The sequence below is a fragment of the Convolutriloba macropyga genome, chromosome 9 (assembly GCF_964194025.1).
Source record: "Convolutriloba macropyga chromosome 9, txConMacr16.3, whole genome shotgun sequence".
NCBI classification, from domain to species: Eukaryota; Metazoa; Xenacoelomorpha; order Acoela; family Convolutidae; genus Convolutriloba; species Convolutriloba macropyga.
Genome location: NC_134476.1, coordinates 29,389,159 through 29,410,200, shown reverse-complemented (window position 1 = coordinate 29,410,200; position 21,042 = coordinate 29,389,159). Strand labels below are relative to the sequence as shown.

General features: G+C 36.6%; 1 protein-coding gene across 2 annotated transcripts in view; it reads left to right on the top strand.

Annotated features, from left to right (window-relative positions):
- Positions 1-21,042, top strand: part of LOC142345712 (uncharacterized) — a 77,095-nt gene that overhangs the window by 35,523 nt on the left and 20,530 nt on the right. For both annotated transcript variants that reach the window (XM_075397980.1, XM_075397979.1), the window contains 6 exons: positions 1,986-2,072; positions 2,562-2,741; positions 5,826-6,044; positions 7,179-7,241; positions 7,527-7,615; positions 15,810-16,014. In XM_075397980.1, coding sequence (XP_075254095.1) covers positions 1,986-2,072; positions 2,562-2,741; positions 5,826-6,044; positions 7,179-7,241; positions 7,527-7,615; positions 15,810-16,014 — 843 coding nt within the window. The remainder of the gene's footprint in view (positions 1-1,985; positions 2,073-2,561; positions 2,742-5,825; positions 6,045-7,178; positions 7,242-7,526; positions 7,616-15,809; positions 16,015-21,042) is intronic.

The window sequence follows — 21,042 nt, the reverse complement described above, 5'->3', positions numbered from 1 at the left end:
TCTTTTTTTTTCAATATATTCTATTCGTTCAATCCCAATCATGCTTATTGGAATCAACGGCGGCTATTTTCCGGCAATCTGCCGGGTATGTTTTTAGAATCTAACTGAAAATGCACGCAAAATTAAAACACATTTTAAAGCCTAAAAAATTGAGAAAATAATTGGTCAGTTTTTCCTTTTTTTTTTGTTTCAATCACGGTGTGCATCAAGCGCGTCAACGGCAGATCTTTTCTGGCAATCTGCCGGCTATGGCCGGCAATATGCAGGTTTCTCTCTTTCACATGCGTCAGCGGCTGACTTCAAGTGGTTGCCATTCACTACTAAATGTTAACTGAAAAGTGCGCCGAAATTGATGTAATTTTTTTACTTTGAAAGTTTTTAATATTTATAGTGTTATGTAACAACTTCTAATGACATCATTTGAAGAACCCTTAGGGAAATTATGTACGCCACACCAGCAGAAGCAGGCTGTAATGGATTCGAGTCCCCCGCTATTCGTTCGAGAGCAATTCTTCCAATGTTAGTGGGTTATGATTTTGACTTGTTTTTATTTTTTTGAGTCTGTCCTTTTTTTTTTACTGTATTTAGAATGTAAGTGCATCAGAGGAAACTTAAATGTTCTAACTTTTGAGGTTTAGGTTTTTGAACTTCGGTTCTCGAACGTCTATTTTCATTACGCTGTTCTTAGAGTTTTTTGCTTCATGTCTCATATAACAATTACTCTCCGAATCTAAAAGTTAGATTTCTGAAGAATAAATGGTAGTCAATTCAACTATACCTTATCGTTACGGATTTTGATTTCCATTAAAGTGAAGGAGGTCTATCGTGGCTGCTGTCTGGCTATCTGTCGGCTATATATGCAGTCACGCAAGCAAATTTGTATTCTTTTTTCCATGACTTGGCTTTAGTAGGTTTTTAGAATCTTCAACTTTTGAATTTAGATTAATATTGTTTGGAGTTGGCAATTTGCATTATGTAGTCAGGTCAGGGGTTTCTATAATTTTTCAGTCAATTTTCAATTGCGCTCAAACGAAGTTTTTTGCAATTATTTTAGTCCTGTTGTCTTAATGCAATTTTCTGCTTCATCAATTTTTTGTCTGACCCTTTTGACTTTTCGTCCTGAAAAACGGCATAAACAGATAACGCCGGGAGGGAATTAAGGGCTCTTAGAGCCTTTCAGCTTATTAGACTCTAAATATGCGCTTTTTGGAGACATAAATTCATGGTATGAAGGGCTGTTGGTAGACTTTATTAATAGCCGTGAAGCGTTAGCTGAGGCTTTTATTGGCCTTCTCTTGGGTTTTTTTTATTTATTTCGTCGTCAAGATTTTTGTTACGACCATATCGCGTCACAACCACTTCAAATCTGCTTTTTGTTCATTCGTTCATGCAATTTCAACTGAATTGCGTGCGTGACGTCATTTTTCACTCTTAGTGGAGCTAGCTTTTTTGTTCATTCGCGTGATTAAATTTTTGGTCAGACGTGACTTACCTCACTCTTAAAAATGCCTTCCTCACTGAAATTGACTTTGACTTTGCTTTAAGTCAAAGAGATAAAGTCAACTGAGTGCTTGTCACTCTAATTGAAGGAGGTTGTTTAAGAGCAGCTAATAGAAACAGCAATAAGTTATACAGATTCTTTGTCAAAATTTAACATCTCAGCCCTTTATGAAAAGATTAAGTTTATTTTTTTGGTCTGTCTTTTTTACCTTCTTTTTGAGACTACAGATCTATGAAGCTATTGCGGCTATTTTCTGGCAATTTGCCAGCTATGTTATTTTTTTTCTTGTAGTCGATATTGTCAAGCGTTATTTGCGTATGCTTTCAGCAGGTAATTTGCGGCAATCATGATTTTACCATGGAAAGCTTTGTAAACCTATTAAGTATCATTTACTCTTTAATTACAAAGTAAAATAGTGTCTAGGTTTTGGCTGCATCGATATTAATAGTTAAATGCTTTTAATATGAATTTCGCTTGTGTGCAGGTGTCAAAAGCACTGGTGGATCTGCAGATAGAGAATAACAGACTGAAGGAAGATACTGAACAGACCAAATTTGACCAAACGAATAAGGTAAGTTATTGCTCATTTCAGTCATTTTAACACCCTGTTAGCAGCAGTATAAATAGCGATAACAACAGCAGTATTTGCTATTTCAGGAGTATACTCTGTGGGTGGTACTATTGCAAAACATCTGTTTAGTTTAGTCATGTAATTGAGTGTCATATTGTAATGGAATAATATAGCTCCTTAATGTTAAAGCCAAACGCGAAACAGTTTTGAGCTACACTTCATAACAACGAGTATCATTGTCAATAATTTTGATATTGACTTAATTCATGAGAGTTCAACTGAGTGATGCATCAGGGTTTTCCCAAGATAATCGATTTTGCTGGCAGCATGGTTGACACGTTATGATGCAGAAAATCAGTAATGTGAATTGTCCCATTCTAGTCATGCTAGATTATCAATTATACTATGTGAGGGGCAATAACCACTCGAAACTCCCATGCCTCAACGTTTGAAAAATTGTTAGTACTACATTGAATATTTGTGCGGTAGAGTTTGCTGCTGGAGTCACAGCTGATGGAGGCACAGATGGATAGGGAGAGACTGCAGAGGACGACCAAGGACGCAGTCGACAAGTTGGAGGAGGTCGAGAAGAGTCGCAAGTTGCTAGCTGATGAGTTTGTCAGCCTCAAGGCGAACTACATGGCTTTGGCTAAAGACTATGATACTGAAGTTAGTGACGATAAACTTGGATTATGGCGTTGCTCGATTAAATCCTTAAATTATCTCTCCAAAATTCAAACTCATTTAATGGTCCATAGTTCGCACAACGCGTTAGCGCATACATAGTCCACCGTCTCACATTGTAGCAGCTCAAAAATTTCAACTGTGAAGTCATTACAGGGGAGAGACGCCCATTTTAAGAGAGCATTTTTTACACCCCGGGTTGCTAAGACAATTATACAAACTTTGTGAACTCCTGAACTAATTTTTGCATACTTTCCTCATTTTCTGGTTGATTACCGGTAAGTAATATAGTGCAGAATCGGTGTGGCTGTTAGAGCTTACGAAAAATTGGGTCAGAGCTTACGAAAAATTGTAGGGCGTTTTATTGTTTCTAGGACATCTTGTGATATTCTCGATGAGGTTTCATCTAAAAGCAATGCCGTGCATTATTTCCTCTTACTCGTTGTCCCAGTTCTAGAAGATTCCTGGATGGTGCTAAAGTGTTAAATGCTAAACAGAACCGAATAGAACTAATAAATTTTTTTCTGACACGGAACGTGATTTACACCTGCCAAATTGATAAATAGCACATATAGGGAACATATAAGGATTAAAATAAAAATAGGATATAAAGGAATAAGCAAAGGAATGAAGTTAGGAAGCCCAAAACTCACTGCAGCCTTCCCTCCTCCACGACGGCCCTAATCGAAGTCTCGCTGAGAACACGAGGCTTGAGGGCGCGACATCCCCTCAAGCAGAGAACACAACTCCTCAGAAGTGCAAAGCTGATTTTCGTTCGGATGTAGCTTATAGTGTCGGCGTACGGCTCTCCGCGTTTTTCGCTGATTATAGCTGCGAAGCTCTAAGCTGAGCGTAGCTATATTGCGGTGCTCTTGGTTTTTTTTGTTTCGTCGTCTGACGCTCTTTTTTCGTTTTACATTTGTTGACACAGCAAAGCTGAAAAAGTCAAATGTTCTGAATGACTTCTTCCTCTCACTAACGGCATTTGCGCGCGTGACGTCATTTCTCACTCACTTTAGCAAAATTTTTAAGGTTATTTGCGTGATTAAATTTTGATCATACGTGACTTACCTCACTCAATAAAATGACTTTTGCACTTTGAAACTTAAGTTTAATTTGAATTTGTTTAAGGTCAAAGGAACTCATATGTGCAGTAAAGGTCCCTAATAAAAGGCTTTTGCGCAATGAATTTCAACAAGCTTTATTAATTTATCGCTGAATGTTTTGTTACCTAGTTTTTTGAGCGGCGTCGATTTTTTTTCAATTTAGTTCGGTATCTGTTTCTGTCTCTATTATATGGCACGCAGGTCTATTCTTTCGCAGCTATTCCGGCAATCTGCTGGCTATGTTCTTGGTTGCGAGTTGTTTCATAACGCGCGATGCTGATGGCCCAGCACCGTCCGAACAAGCAAAAACCAGTGCGTTGAAACTGCTGTGTTCGGTTTCGCGAATTCGCTCCTCGTACTTATTTCGCTTGATGCTCTCGTAATAGTTGTATGCATCTTTCATGGTCTTAGGGCAGCTCTTCGCGTGAGGTTTGAAAATCTTCACATCAAAGAAAGTGCGATTAAAACGATAGCCCCACAGATTGTTTGCATTGATGTCCAGTCGAGCCTCATCATCAGTAGTGGTGGAATTACTCGAGAAAATTTCTCCATCGAGCGACTGAAGTTTTGGCTCTATCTGGACATCGTGACAAACGTCATCCATCAGGTTTGCAAACACGTCTCTGATTTCGTTGTGTCGTAGGTGCGTATACCCGCCTTTGGCGCTATGTAGGGCATGGGTAAGGCTAAATTTTTTCCCGCATGGGCATATAGCTGGCGTGTTCTTCCCTTCCCAGGTGTAGCGAAGCGCTATTCCATCACGGAACTTAGTCTTCGTGAGGTCAAAACCATGTTTTGATAACGGAAGCGCGTTAAGCCAGCTAGATGCTCCTTTCTCCGAGGCCAGCTGGATGGTATACTTCATTTCTGGTAGATTGTTTTCGATTCTGGATTTTATCGAGATGAGTTCACGTTGCATGTCTGCTTTCTCTCTGAGACTGATCTTGGTTTGTTCTAATTCACATTGTTGAATTTCGAATGAATCATTATTAAATGACGCCAATGGACTTGAGAGTTCAATTGATTGCTCAAGATTTTTATGAAGATCTTGTGGGAGGGCGATGTTAAGCCCACCCGTTCTGAGAGGAAGAGAAAAAAGTTCTCTTTCCTCTTGGATTATTTCTTTGCCGACGATGTTCGGTATGACTCGGCCAAGCCGCTCCTCTACCTTGTCCAGAACCCCGTCCATGGAGAGTGTAGTACGCGAGAGGAAGCTCAACTTCTGTTGAACCCCGTTCGTCAAACATGCATAGGGGTTCTTCTGGAGAGAGGTGAGAGCAAATTGACCAAGTCTGTCCAAACTTTTTGTGTAATTAATTTCTGCATCTTTCAGGAAATTTTTACTGGCCTCAGAGCTACCGATAACTGATCCCAGGACTCGAGCGCCCTGGATGATTTCCACATTTGTGCCTGCAAACTCAATTGACGCTTGGCGCTCGCCTCCGGGCTTAATTATCAACTGACACTTTGGAGGATTGACAAGATATCCGTACTTGGGACCAAGCTGAGTGAGTTTGTCGAAGAGTGCCCTGATATCTTTCAATTTACCGACGACGCTACCATCATCAGCACACCATTTTTGAGTCAAGGAGTCATTGTGAAGTCTTGATATTAGGGGTAGGATTGCGATTCCATACATTGCCATCGCAAGGGGATCGCCTTGTGTCGTACTTTCTTGAGACAGTATGATCGACTTACCGATGTAGAAATGAGACGGATGGCTATAGGAATTCTGTAAGGCAACATGCAATGATGGACATAAGGTCTTCACGTTCTCTAATGCTGTTCGTCTATTGAGCACATTAAATGCGTTTTTGGCATAATTGGGGTCTCAATACACTCCTTGGCTCCATCGTAATTGGATTTGAAGTCGCAAACCGAATCCAGATACGTGTCAGCGTTGGAATCTATATCTACAAAAATCAATCACATAAGTAACCTTTTTTTTCTGTTTTTTTCTCAGGTAGCCAGAAACGAGGAGTTGACAACGGAACTCTTAACCATACTCAACACAAAGGAGATGATGTTACGAGACAGAACAGCTCCGAGGGCTACTGTCAGTGGTTTGACGCCTCCTAAGCTTGCATTACCAGTAGGACCGGACAGTTATGACCTGGCACAAGCAGAATTGGACAGAATCAGAACACTGTTGAACAGAATGAGTGCCAAAAAACTAGACACTGTAAGTTTTGAAAAAAGAATACAAGAATCGTATGCGAGATATAGAAACCTCTCTTTGAACGTGGAATATTTCTGCTCAATAACTGCTCTCAAACCATGTCATTGAGATCTATATGGACTCTATTTTGATCGATTTTTTGAATTATGGCTTTTAGTTTTTGTCAACTGAATTTTCGATACTGTTGCTCTACATTGGTTTACAACAGATGTAATATTTTTCTTTGTGCAAATTTGCAGTGCGATTACGATGTAGCTGATTTTCACGAATACACCAGTTTAATTAATACTACACTACTGCTTTATTTATCAATTTTGTTTTTTGCAAGGTTCAATTGTGCAGCAAATGTTCGATATTGAATTTTGTTGCAATACTGAAAACAACCAAAAGCTGGGGTACATACGTAGATTTTCTGCAATTTTCTAGATTATGCGGCAGAAAATTCATTTAAGGAAATGGGATCGTTATTTAATACGTTCAAAATTGGTTGAAGTCAATTTAGTTTAGTTGAAGTTACTGAGACTTGGTTTGTAATTGAGTTAAGAAGCATCAAGTGAAAGTGGCCAGTTTCTTAAGCTGGCTGCTTTGTTCTGCATCAAAACTTGCATGATATATTGAAGAAAGCACGGCTGTAAGCATGGCTGTCCTTTATATTCTATCGAAAATATTTTTGCATAATGAGCTAGAAGCCTTTGTTATAAAGACTTAATTCACATTGGTAGCTGGCTATGCATAAGATCGTGTAATCAGCTTCATAAAGTATCGTAGATTAGAATAAGAGCTACGTGTTTTATAAAGTCGAGCTAATGTTTTCGCTTGCTTTATTTGAAATTATTGCGGGCTTTATTTTGCTATGATCCAATTCTTGATTGCTGTTCGCTCTCTCATTTAATAGATGTTTTCTAAAACTGAGTATTGAAGATCGAATTTTACCTGTTAAAAAGTTTTACTTATTTTTTTGTAAATTGATCAGTAATGGCGTATTATAATCCACCGCCTCATGATATGCGTGGTGCAAGTTCAAACCCAGATACGATGGTCGAAGGTGGTCCGTCAAATAATGGCAACTACATGTTTCCCTCTGAAAAGGTGAGCTGATTGGCTGTGTTTATCTATTTGTTTATTCCGTTGTTACAGGTGGTGGCTGCACACGACAATGCGTTGCTTGCTGAAGATGACAGGATACGACTAGAAAAAAGCGTCAGTATTCTAGAGAATTTTTAAACTTAGAATTTTACCCATGTCAATTAAATGCTGTTAATTTTATAGAGTAAGCTTAAAATACGGAAAAAAGATGATAACGCCGTTGATATTCATCGGCAGATAATGAGTTCTATTGCAATTTGAAATAGTTAGAAACATTTCTGTATGATATTTTGAGAGAAAAATGACAAGGTTCATATTTTTTCTCCAGTTTATGGCCATAATATCGGTATATTGGATTAAATTGTGACTCTACTCTTATCAATCTTTGTATGTTCCTAGATCTTTGGAGATGTGGAGAGATTTAACAAAGAACTGGAGCGGATCCGAATTATGTACGATGATGAACAGAAACAGCTGGAGCACAGGCTGTAAGTGCAAACTGCGTATTCGATAGATAATGATTAGAGGTTTTAAACGATAATTTCAGCGGCTAAGTTTACGTTAAGTAGACAAAATCTTTTTTGCGGGGTTTTTCTTATTAACTCCTGTGGATGTTAATCACTTTTGCATAATGGAGGTTTCGTAGGGATAAAATAAGTAGCCTCCATAAATGTGAAATACGAACAATTTTTAAGTTTGGTGGGCAAATTTCTCTCGGTAAAGTAATTGAAGTTCACAGTTGCAAATACGTTTGTCTCCATCAGTCTTTTTTATTTTGCAAATTACTTCCAGAAAAAGACCTAAAATTAAAGTTCTTGATAACTTAAATTGCTACCTGCTTGATCTATAGCCTTTGTGTCGTTCTTCTATAGCCTTTGTGGCGATTTCATTAGCCACTTCTATAGCCTTTGTGGCGATTTCATTAGCTCATTTTTGCCTACTGTAGCCTCCTCTTTGGCAAATAGCGAAATCACAATTCACAATTAGGAGGTCAAAGTTCGCATTATGGAGGTGTTTGTAAGCCAAAATTATGTCTTTTGTTTGATTAATTGTTCTCGAACGAATTTTAGACTATTGTGAACGTGTCTTTTTTGCTAAATTTTTAAGGCGTTTTCACTTTCATTCGATTTTACTTCTCGAGTGAGTTTTTCACGCTTGACTGTTTGTTTTTTGAGGGATTTCAATTGCGCGCATTCTGAAATTAAGTCTGTTGCTGAAATAAAACCTACTGTTAGCGAAGACAGTATTTATACTGTGTAGCTTAGTGATTTTAGTCATTTGCCTGCCAAATGCGTTGTTAATGTTTCTGATTCCTACGACGTGGATTGGGGTTCGAACCTCTCTAGTGTCCAAACTTTTGGACCGAAAAATGTTCTCAATAATAAACACCCCCTCTGAGTTAGATTTTTAGTAGCCGCGAAGCGAAAGTGGCTATTGTTGGAGACATCCTGTTTTTTTTTAAAAAAATTGTCTCCATCCATGATTCTTACGACACAGGGGACGAAGTTCAATCGAGGAACATCTTGCAAATAAAATGCGGCTCTACGTATTGCAACTGGCAACACCAGAATGGCTCAGATTAACCACATGCACACGGAAACGAAGATCCTGCATGTTAAGGAACACAATGAACTGTTGTTCAAGCAGTTCCTCCTGGGCAGTTTCTTACCACATAGAGCCGGTCACTACTACCGCAAAATCAGGTCAACGTGATGTTCGTCCACATCTTCTCACTCTGGGGGCAAGAGATTTGGACAAATACATTCAACAAGGCAGTACCATGATTTCGTACAAGGGCCTGTCCTAACTCCACAGAAAAGCAGCTGAAAATGCGACTGAGAATCCATCAAAGCTGCTAGGGGAGCCGCCCCCCGAAGTTGCAAATTAAGAGAGTCCTGAGTAGGGAGGGAGCCAGATGCAAGCTTTCACAGCTTCGCTGAGGTTACAGTACCATCTATCAAAACTGCAAACACAGAAATTACACCGATATCCCAGATAAGTGTCCTCTGTGCCAAGGCTCCCCGCACAACACAGTGCACCTCTTCAACTGCCCTGCAAATCTAAACCCACTAAAAACAACATCACTATGGGAAGCCACTAAAAGTGCAGCAGAGTTCCTAAACCCCGATAGCCTAGCCTCACCGCTCCCCCTCTGCGTAATGGCCTTAGGAGTCTCTCTCGGTCCTCCGAAATCAAAGGCTGATCTTTGACCGCCAGTGGCATGCTTCCACCCCCACGGTGCTGCGAAGCTTCTTCTTTTCTTCTTTCTTCTCTCTTTTGGAAGCATCTCCCACTATGCCGAGCACCAAACTTGACCGGACATCAAGGAAGTAACCAAGCATCCGCTGACCGATTCTTACGTGAGCCCCGCCCACAAGGTCAAACGAGATGTGGACGGCTACAACAACATGATTCTTAGGACCTGACTTCTTGAAATTGACTTTTTCAATTTCAGTGATTTCTACGGCTTTTCAGTTACAATTTTTCAGCGTGACGTCTACTTTAAGGTAAATTGCGTGACTTACCTCACTAAAAAATGACTTCTGAACTCGCTTAATGAACTTTAATTTTTGTGAACATTTGCTAGTTAAAGGTCAATAGTGTGCATCTAAGTAGTTCCAACCGTATATGCCCTAATTCTTAAGTACCAGAGTCTTAAGTTTTTGATTTCGATATTTTTTCTGACAAAGCTACATTAGGGCCTTTTTTTCCTTATAGAGCGTTTGTCTCAAAAAATGACAGTCCGATTCTAACCCAAAAAAAAACTTGTCTTTTAAAGGACTGGTGGTGAATCTGTCTATCTGATTTTTTTAAGTTGTTTCATTTCATGGAAGGCCACAAGCGTCTATCGTGGCTATTTTCTTTCAGTCTGCTGGCTATGTTTTAAGGTGGCCGCGATAACTTTTTTCAACTCGCATCTATTTATTTGTATCTGTGTTTTACGGCATGCGTGTCTTTAGCAGCTATTGCGGCAGTGTTGCGACTATGTTTTTCAATTTTTGGCACCTATTAGGGGGAACCTGATTTTCTGTAGCCTTTGCGTTGGTTATTGGGTTGATTTTTGTTGCCGAAAATTTATTTGCATTAGTTTTTTTTGTTCCTGTGTTTTTTTACAATTCAATGATAAGTTCTTTTTCAGATCTGTTCACACATTTTCATGGTGTTTGAAGTAATGATTTTGGTCACGCGGAATCAGGAAGTGGGGTTTTAAAGTAAAGTGAAAAAACGGCCCGTAAATATTCGCATTCTCACTATTGTTTTTTCAAATGTGGCATTTTGAATTTGATTTTTACTGTTTCTTTCATCCAATTTCCCAATCAATTCATAATCCCTTCTAGCCCTTGTTTTTGTTCTTTCAATAAAAGTTTCGTAGGTTAGATCTTTTGTTTTTTTCGTCTTCTGACGCTCCTATTTGGTTTTACATTTGTTCACACAGCAAAGCTGTGAGCTTTCTGAATATTTCTTCCTGTCACCAACGGCTTTGCGAGCGTGACGTCATTTCTCTCTCTCTCTCTCTCCCGCTTTCTCTCTCTCTCTCTATCTAGTGAAAGTTTTCAGTTCGTTTGCGTTATTAAATTTTGTTGATACGTGACTTACCTCACTCAATGAAATGACCTTTTCACTTTAAATTTTAAGATTACTTTGACTTTTTTCAAAGCCAATGAAACTCATTTGTGTATTGAAGGTTCCCAATGAAAACGCTTCTACGGAGTGAATTTTAACAAGCCTTATTAATTTATCGCTGAATGTTTTTAATTGCTCTTGAACGAGCAATTATTGTTAACGTGTCTTTTTTCATGCAATTTTTTGCTTGACAATTTTGCACTTTTCCAGAGTTTTCTATGACTTCTCAAGTTGATTTTCACGCTTTCGTTCTTCATTTTTGAGTGATCTCTATTGCTCCGATGTAATGCTTGTTACTAAAATAAAAAATCGGTTGCAGCATAGTACAGTAAGTGATTCATAGCGCTGTGGTTAGTGCGGGTGGTTGTGGATCGCGAGGTCAATAGTTCAAATCCTGGTGGGGGAATTTTCGCACCCATAAAGGAAGCTTGATCTAGGATACAGCCCCTGAGTTAAATTGCCTCGCGTGGTTTATCTTTTTTGTTTTTTTAAATTATTTTTGAGCGTTGTTTGCATATTTTTCTGCTGTTTTTATCTGTTTCTACTAGTTTTATTTGTCACGTAAGTCTATTTCACAGCTATTCCCACATTCTGCCGGCAATTTTCAAGTTTTGGGACTTTTTAGAGGGCAGTGAACTTTTTGAAGGTTGCGCGTGGGATATTAAGTAGATTTTTTTGCCGTAAATTAGTTTCAACAAGATTTTTATCAAATTTTTAGTATTTTTTTCAAATGTTGTTTTTTGTCGTTTTAGCTCTGTCTTTTTTGCGAGTTGTCCGATGAACTGCCGGTTAAATGTTTTCCTAGATTTTGAGAAGAAACGTATTGTTTTGAAAAGTTTAAAAAAGTGAATTTCTTTGACCCTGCAGCTTGATTCCGCTGTAGATTTTTAGATATTAGCTTAAAGGTGTTAATTTCTAAGACCTGAACACTTAGTAAAATCTGCGTTTTTGATAATTTCATGTTTTTTTGACAGTTTAAGATTTTTTTTGCGTGCAACTGCTGCTAAGTTTTTGGACTATTCTCGTTATCGTGGGTTTTTGATAAGAGAAATTTGTTTCTCTTCGCAATATCCTTACACCAAAATTAAACCCGAAGCCATCTTTTTTTGAAAAAAAATTTTGTCCAGCTTTTCTTTTTGCTTGCCTCATAATGTTCAATTGTTCTGATTGTCAGGTCAAGTATTTGTGATTTTTCGCTCTTTTGTTTCGATTATTTCTGAGGCGTTGTCCTGCGATGGTTTTTAATAAGCGGAAAGCAATATCTTGGATTTTTATTGGCAACATCTTGAGTTATTATTATTTTCGTGAGTTTTTAAAGTTTAGTTGTCAAGATCTTTTCCACATGACATAACAGTCATTACAAATCTGCTTTTTGTTCATTTGTTCATGCAATTTGCACTGAATTGCTTGCGTAATGTCATTAATTGCTCTCAAATGAAGTTTTTAGCAATCAAATTAGTCCTGTCGGTCTTTTTTATGCGATTTTTCGCTTGACCGATTTTTCTTCTGACGCTTTCCACTTTTCGTCCTCAAAAACGGGATAAACAGGTAGCCCACAGCGGGTATTAAGTGCTCTTAGAGCCTTTCAGCTCTGTTTCAGCTCAAACTGTTTTGGAGACTTATACTTATGGTGTGAAGGGCGGTTCTTAGATGATGAAGACACCCTGCCCCCACTGTTGACCCCCCACCCACTATTGCCTCCACCCCCACCGCCGCTGTTGCCCCCACCCCACTATTGTCCACCCACCCCCCCCCCCCCTTTTAGCACCCCAGTGCACCCCCCCCCCCCTTTAGCACCCCAGTGCACCCCCCCTGCTTCTGACGAACAACCGATCGCTAAAAACACGCAATTTTATACTAATTTTTGCAATTTTTTTCAAGCTTTTTGAAAATTTTGTCAGTTTTTGAATTATTTCAACACTGGGTGTCAAGGAACCTCCACTAGGGTATTATAATAGGTTACTGCATAGTTTCTAATGGTGCAATTGTTTCGACTTTTTAACATCACGAATTTTAGCATTTTTTGACAAAACGTGCAAATTTTTTCATTCATTTTTCAATGTTCACGTCTTTCCGGACGCAAGGGACATAAAACTTCTTTAAGGGTTTGATAATAAGTTACTGAAAAATTTTTATTTGCCATGTAATAGGTTTCAATTTTTTAATATGACAAATCTAAGCAATTTTTTTGATAAAACTTGCACATTTTTTGATTTTTTTTGGAATTTTGTCTTTTTTAGGTTTTTCTAGTCTCATTAGCCAGCGAACTTCCTGCAGCTTTTGGTAAGAGGTTACTGCATTCTAGTGGTAATAGAATGGTTTTCAGAATTTTAACATCACGATTTATAGCAATTTTTTGATAAAACTTGCATTTTTCAAATTTTTGAAATTTATTGTCATAATTAATAGCCGCCCCCAACTTCTCAGCCGGTTATTATAGCGCTCCTATTTTTTTTACTTCGAGTTTTTTTCGCTTTACCATTTTGCCACTTTTTCGACATTTTGCGTGAAATCTTTTTGACTTCTCTAGACTAGTTTCTCTCTTCTCTCATTCTGCTTAAAGTGAATTTGAACATCAGTTGCTCAGCAAGGCAATTCAAAATGAAGAGAGACAGTCTAAGATCAAAGTCAGACTTAGAAACGGGATAAACCCATAAAGCCCAATTTTAGATGCCCGCTAATTGAAGGTCGTTCCTGTAAGTCTTATTTACCATCTCTAATGCTTATTGGTATTGATAGTAGCCCCTGTAGCCTCGCTCTAAGAAACAGAAGTATGTTCAACTACGAAATGCCATCAAAATAAATCGGACTTAAAAAGTGTTTTGTTCAAAAATCTTTTTTTCAATATCTTTATTCTTTCAATCCCAATCATGCTTATTGGAATCAACGGCTGCTATTTTCCGGCAATCTGCCGGGTATGTTCTAAGTTTTCCGAGACCCAGGAGCCAGGAAGTCTCCTATTGCGTTTAATAATAGGGTATTAAAATTTTTTATCGGCCATGAAATGTTTTTCATCTTTTAATTATTACATATTTAGGCAAATTTTTGATAAAATTGCAATTTTTTTCAAGTTTTGAAATTTTTTGTCATTTTTTAGGTTTCTCTAACCTCAAGGGCCAACGAACCTCCTGAAGGGTTTGATAATAGGTTACTGCATAGCTTCTATTGGTAATTCAAGGGTTTTCAACATTTTAACATCACGAATTTAAGCAATTTTTTTTTATGAAACTTGCAGTTTTTTTTTCAATTTTTAAAAAAATATTTGTCATTTTTAGGTTTCTCCAACATCAAGGGCCACCCAACCTCCACAAGGGTTTGATAATAGGTTACTGCATAGTTTTTAGTGGTACTGGAATGGTTTTTCAACAGTTTACCATCATGAATGTTAGCAATTTTTTTGACAAAAACCTGCAGTTTTTTCAAGTTTTTTGAAAATTTGTCATTCCTTAGGTTTCTCCAACCTGAAGGGCCAGCGAACCTCCTCGAGCGTTTGATTATAACTGCATAGCTTCTAGATGTAGTTGAATGTTTTTCAGGATTTTAATATCAACAATTTTTAAAAAATATTTGCAATTTTTCAAGTTTTTTGAATCTTTTTGAGTTTTTTTAATCATTTTTCCGGCACCAGGGTCCTAGTTCTCCTCCAAGGTTTGATGATAGGCTGTCGCATAGTCTCTAGAGTTAATGGAATGGTTATCAATATTTTACTAACTCCAGCCTTAACAATTTTCTAGCAATTTAATTTTTGTCAAATTTTCAGAAAATTATTTTGTACCCAGTTTATGGATCTTTATGAGCCAGTGAAACTATTTAAAGCTTGAAATAAGGATACTGGGTTGTCTCTTGAGACAATGAAATCGTTTTGAAGATTTTAATATACTGAATTCCAGCAAAATTTTGGTAAATCAAGAATTGGTTACTTGACATAAATCCAGAGACAAAAAATAGTTTTTTAACATTTTCACTGCGAAATCTGGAAGCTGTTTTTAAAATTTTGCAATATTTTGCAGTTTTTAAAATATCCGTTTTTTTATTTATTTACTAAAAAGGCTAGAAAACTAAAAGTTGCAGAGTCGAATAAGCTAAAGCTAGCCTCACTAAACTGTGGCTTGCTGCTGACAAAGCCAACCGCTCGCCGGTCGTTTGAGAGCAATTCGCCCGACGTTAGTCGGTTATGTTTTTTCACTCTTAGTGGAGCGATTTTTGTTCTTTCGCGTGATTTTAATTTTTTGGGATATCTGACTAACCTCTCTCTCAAAAAGACTCACTTTCAAAATGACTTCACGGTGACTTCCTATTTCCAGGAGAGAAGGTCATCTGAGTATTTTTTTCGGAGCAGCTAATAGAAGCAGCAATAGGATGTACAAATTCCTAATGAAAATTTATAGATCTCTTCAGATCGCTTGTAAAAGGAAAATTTTCTTTTTTCTGTTTTTTGTTACCTTTTTGAGCTTGCAGTTCTTAAGAAGCTGTCGCGTCTATTTTTGTTGCGATGGTATTTGATCACGTAAAAAGTTACAGAGCGAATCTTACTGACTTTTACCCCTCTCATCGGGTGAATTTGTGTGTATGGAGCCATCTGTTACTCTCTTTGGTTTGAGTTTTCCGGTCAATGTTGTGAAAAATCATACATGACTTATCTCTCTCTGAAATGTATTCTTCATTCCTTACTAAATATAAATTGAGAATGTATTTACTTTCTATATCTGTGAAGCTCTATCTATATTGCGGTGTTGCTGAGTTTTTACAATTCAAAGATAGGGTTTGTTTTTTTAACAAGACTTAATGATTTATCGCTGAGTGTGTTTTTTTTACTTTTTTTAGTCGTGTCTGCAACTCTTTCGACCAGTATTGGTTTCTTTTCGTATTATACGGCACGCAAGTCTATTTCGTTGCTATGCCGGCAATCTGGTCACATGAACTAGATTATTATAAAACTATTACTTGAAAGGGTTTTAAATTGATTTGAAACTAAAGAGAATTTTTAAATCATTTTTTTTTCTAGTAGAGTTATTTTTTCGGTCTGTTTCGGTCTTTTTAACTCAGCTATGTTTACAGGCAAGCCTTGGCAAAAGATCTTGATGATGCGAGACAGGCCTCGAGGACAGCTCAAAAGAAGATGGCGGAAACTGCGAGTGAGCTTTACCAGTCCAGACAGACCAACAAGGAATTAGAGAGTGAGAACAACAGACTACAGAACAAACTCAAAGATCTCAACGAGGAATACAAGAGTCGTCTCGTGAGATATGTGGACGATATTGCCGTTAGTAACAATCGTACAATTAATTGCGTTGGAACGAAGATGATAGTCTTTTTTGTATTTGTGTCTTTTTTATAGCTGCGAAGCTGTAAGCTGAGCGTAGCTATATTGCGGTGCTCTTGGTTTTTTACGACTCGAAGAGGAGTATTGGTTTTCTTAAGGTTTTTTTTTTTTACCGGAAGTACTATTCGTTCAGACGATGTTTTGACCTAAAAGGGAAAGCGAGTAAAATTGCAGTGTGAACTAATTTTTTCTGAGCGAGAGAAGTTTTTTGATCATGCGCTGCGTTTAGTGAATGACTTTTATTGAAAAGTAGTTTTTGACTGAATGGCACATATAGATAACGGTTTTTAGCCGTTTTTTTCGTCTAAGTGGCCTAGTTTTTTTTGCTTGTAATTTGGTTTTTTGTTGAAATAATTTTTAATTGATGCTATGTTGAAATGTAAACCCCGGAAATTGATAGCACAGTATTTTGCATAGCCTGAAATTGCGTTTCAAATGCGAAATTGGCACATATTTCTTGATTTTTTAGTTAATTTTTGGCTTTTTTCTATTAATTTCTTCATTTTTGGATCTTTTAGCTGTTTTTTGTCAAAAATCAGTTAATTTGGCAACTTCCCTTTGATAATTCATATACTCAATGCCTCTTTCTAACTCGATGTAATTTTGTTTCATAAAATTGTACATTTGCTAATCCGATTTTCGTAGTTTTTTGGCAATTTTTTTCAGTTTTTTGTTTATATTTTGCTTTTAATTACTAGAAATAGTATTTTGGGGAACATGCGGGACTTTAATTTCGTTTCAATAAAATTTCAATCATTTTTGTGATGTTAAGTTTTTGAAAAAACATAAATTTTTTCATAAATGCAGTCTTAAAAATTTTTTGACCACTTTTTTTGCAAAATGTTTCATTGTTTCGTATGTCTGAATTCTGCTTTTCCTTGTTTTAGTCTGTTCAGCAAGTTGGATTTTGTCTCGAATGACTCGTTGTCTTTTCTATGTTTGGAATGCTGAACAATGAAATGTACTCGTTTTTCTTGAGTTTTTTAAATTTGATTTTTAACTTTCAAAAATCAAGAATTGGTCTTTTTGTTACGGTGTTCCTAACATTGTGTCCATATTCTTCACATTCTCGTTTTATATCATTCTAGTTTTGTCCTGGCACCTACTTTTTTATTCGTTATATTGATTTTTTCGGTTGTTAAAAAATTGAATGAATTCAGCTTTTTCTTAGATCTTGGTTTCTTCGGTTTGCAATTGATTTAATTCAAAATAAGGCAGTACTGGGACTTTGCTAGAAGGTCTTTTCCAACATTTTTACTTATTACTATTCATTGCAATTTTCTTCGGGGCTTGGTATTGTTTTTAGATGATTTTTTGCCTTTGAATATTATTCTGTTGCTTTTTTTTCTGATTAATTTAATTTTTGAATTAGCATGAAATCACGTTGTATAGCATATATACAACAAGGAAGAATTATTTATTATTTTTATCTTAATTGCCGTGATTAGAAATCTAATTGTAGTGGTTCTCTGATTCTTAATTTTAAGCACTTTTTCGAATAATTTTGACTTTCCTGTCTTTTTTGAAAAGTTTTTATCTGCCGTTTGCTTTCGCGATCTTTTTGAGATTAGAATCATTAATTATCTGAGGGCAATTGATGGCCCTCTCAGCTTTGTCAGGCTATCAGTTTTTTGACCATCCTAAAAATTTCAGACTTTTTTAACGTTACCAAACGTTTTCAATAATAAAATTTTGCTGCATTTTCTTTCTCTTGGTGACAGTGGTTTAAATTTCACCGATTTTTAGATCAGACCCGGGGTGAGGTAATGAGTTATTGGTTTAATACAAAAGGTAATGGCTTCAGCTTTTCGTGAAGTTTTGGTGCTTCGAGTCGCTTCCGGAATTCTTCCGGCTATGTTTTACAATTCAAAGAATTTGAATTGTATTGGGGCGCTGTCTTTTTTTTTTAAGATCTGTTCACACATTTTCATGATTTTTGAAGTCAAATTGGAGTAGTGATTTTGGTCACGCCGAAACAGGAAATGGAGCGAAAAAGCGAGTGGTTTTGCGGCGTGAATTTTTTTCGCTCTAATTCTAAAGTAGAGCGAGAAAACGGTGTTTGAACAAAAATTCGGTTTCTGGGTAGTGGTTTTTTGTTCACATGCGGCAATTTCACTCTGATTTTTACTGTTTTTTTCGATTTTTTGGATCGGATTTTTTCTAAATGGTTTTTCCAATCCATTCACAGCTCATTCTAGGTCTAATTTTTTTGTTTGAATTAAATTTTAATTTCACGCTAGTGGTTTTTTTGTTCACATGCGGCATTTTGACATTGATTTTCTGTTTTTTTTTCTTATTTTTTTATCTGATTTTTTTAAAATGGTTTTCTCAATTCACTCATAGTCTTTTCTAGGTCTAGTTTTTCTGTTTAGTCAAAGAAAATTCTTTGAATTGTGCGTCAGGACTTGTCCTGCTATGTTTTTTTGTTTCGTCGTCTGACGCTCTTTTTTCGTTTTACATTTGTTCACACAGCAAAGCTGAAAAAGTCAAATTTTCTGAATGACTTCTTCCTCTCACTAACGGCATTTGCGCGCGTGACGTCATTTCTCACTCACTTTAGCAAAAGTTTTTAGGTTATTTGCGTGATTAAATTTTGATCATACGTGACTTACCTCACTCAATAAAATGACTTTTGCACTTTAAAAACTTAAGTTTAATTTGAATTTGTTTAAGGTCAAAGGAACTCATATGCGCAGTAAAGGTCCCTAATAAAAGGCTTCTGCGCAATGAATTTCAACAAGCTTTATTAATTTATCGCTGAATGTTTTGTTACCTAGTTTTTTGAGCGGCGTCGATTTTTTTTTCAATTTAGTTCGGTATCTGTTTCTATCTCTATTATATGACACGCAGGTCTATTCTTTCGCAGCTATTCCGGCAATCTGCCGGCTATGTTAATGTAAAATTTGCTCGACCGTTTTGACTTAGAGAGCCCGCACCAAATCCAAGTACGAATCAGTACTGTGCACGTCTAAATGCAATTCATCATCAGTAATGATTCATGCACTGATTCATGTCATTTTTAATAGCCGCACGGCGATAGCTGTGGCTATTATTGGCCTTCTCTTGTTTTTCACAATCCATGAATTGTATTGGTGCTCTGTCTTTTATCGAAGAGGCTTTATGGTTTTCTGTTTTTTTTTATAAGAGAGCGAGCAAGAAAACCGGAAGAGCGGAGAAAAGAGACAGTGGTTATTTTGTTTATTCCTTCTTTTGAAAGAGCGAGAAACGTAGGTCTGAAAAAGTTTTCTCTGAGCGAGCAAATTGGTTTTGTTCATGTGTGGCTTTTTCGAGCCTTTTTTTGAAACTTCTATGTTGTCTAAAAGGTTATTGCAGACTGAAGTTAAAATTTTTTTTAATAGCCGCACAGCGATAGCTGGGGCTATTATTGGCCTTCTCTTGGTTTTCTTTACAATTCAAAGAATTTGAATTGTATTGGGGCGCTGTCTTTTTTACAATTCAAAGAATTTGAATTGTATTGGTGCGCTGTGTTTTTTTTAAGATGTGTTCACACATTTTCCAATGACTTTGATCGTTCAAAACGGGATAAACAGGTAAAGCCCAGCGGGCATTAAGTTTCATTAGAGGCCCAAAGTCCTTCAAGTGCTAATAGTGGTGCAGCTACTGGGATGGCCTTAATTTAAGGTTAAAAGGTCATTTTTAGGAGTTTTTGGGCTCATCAAAATGGTGCAATTTTTCATGTTTTTGTGATTTTTTTGAGTTTCTTTGTTCGATTAGTCTTAGGTTGAAGTTTTTAAAAGTTTCTAAATGTCGTTTGCGACAGAAAATTGCTTGTTATGACAATTTTATGAGCTATAAGTTTTGGGACTACAAACACAAACTCGCGAAATGATACTAATTTTTGCAATTTTTTCCAGGTTTTTAAAAATTTTTGTCATATTTGAGTGTTTTTAGCCCTAGGTGCCAAGAAACCTCCTCTAGAATTTGATAAAGGGTTTGATGATAGATTACTGCGTAGTTTCTGGTGGTAATGGAATGGTTTTAACTTTTTGCCATCATGAATTTTTGCATTTTTGACAAAGCTTGCAATTGTTTTCATTTTTTTTTCATTTATTCTCATTGTTCAAGTTGTTTGAGTCCCAGGGGCCAAAGAATCTCATTAGCGGTCGGATAATAAGTTACTAAAAGATTTTTAGTTGCCATGGAATAGGTTTCAACTTTTGAATATCACAAATTTTAGCTATTTCTTTGGACAAAATTCGCATTTTTTTCAGGTTTTTGAAAATTTTCTTCATTTTTTCAGTTTTTCCAGCTTCAAGGACCAGGCAATCTCCTTTGAAGTTTGTTAATAGGGCACTTCATAGTTTCTAGTAAATGGAATGGTTTTTAACTTTTTAGTGTCTCGATATTTAGCATTTTTTTGATAAAATCTGCATTTTTTTGAGGTTTCCTAAAATTTTTGTCAATTTTTGATATTCGTCCATTCCCAAGTGCGAGAAAACCTATTCCACGTTCTGATAAAAAGTTACTGAATGGTTTTTAGTCTCAATGGATTTGTTTTTAAAAATTTAACCTTTCGAATTTTGGAAGTTTTTTCAAAATCTTTATTTTATTTGTGTTTTCTTGTCCAGTAGACAGGGAACCTCATTCAGTTTTTAACAGTATGTTATTAAATAAATATTAAATGCTAGGGGCAATTGAATGGCTTTCAACATTTTAATAGAACGATTTTCTGTTTTTTGAAGTTTGAAATTTTTTCCAAAAATTATTGCCTATCGATCTATGAGCCAATGATTTTTTAAAGCTTGGAATTGGGTTACTGGATAGCCTCTAGAGACATAGAAATGATTCTGAAGACATTTATATCACGATTTTCAGCAATACTTTTCGATATTTTGCAATTGATTTCTTTCTTAAATATTTTGTTTATTTTCGAGTTAATCATCGATCTTCAAGGGCCAATGAATATTTTTCAGGTCTTCCAGATATAATACTGGACCGATTTCAGAA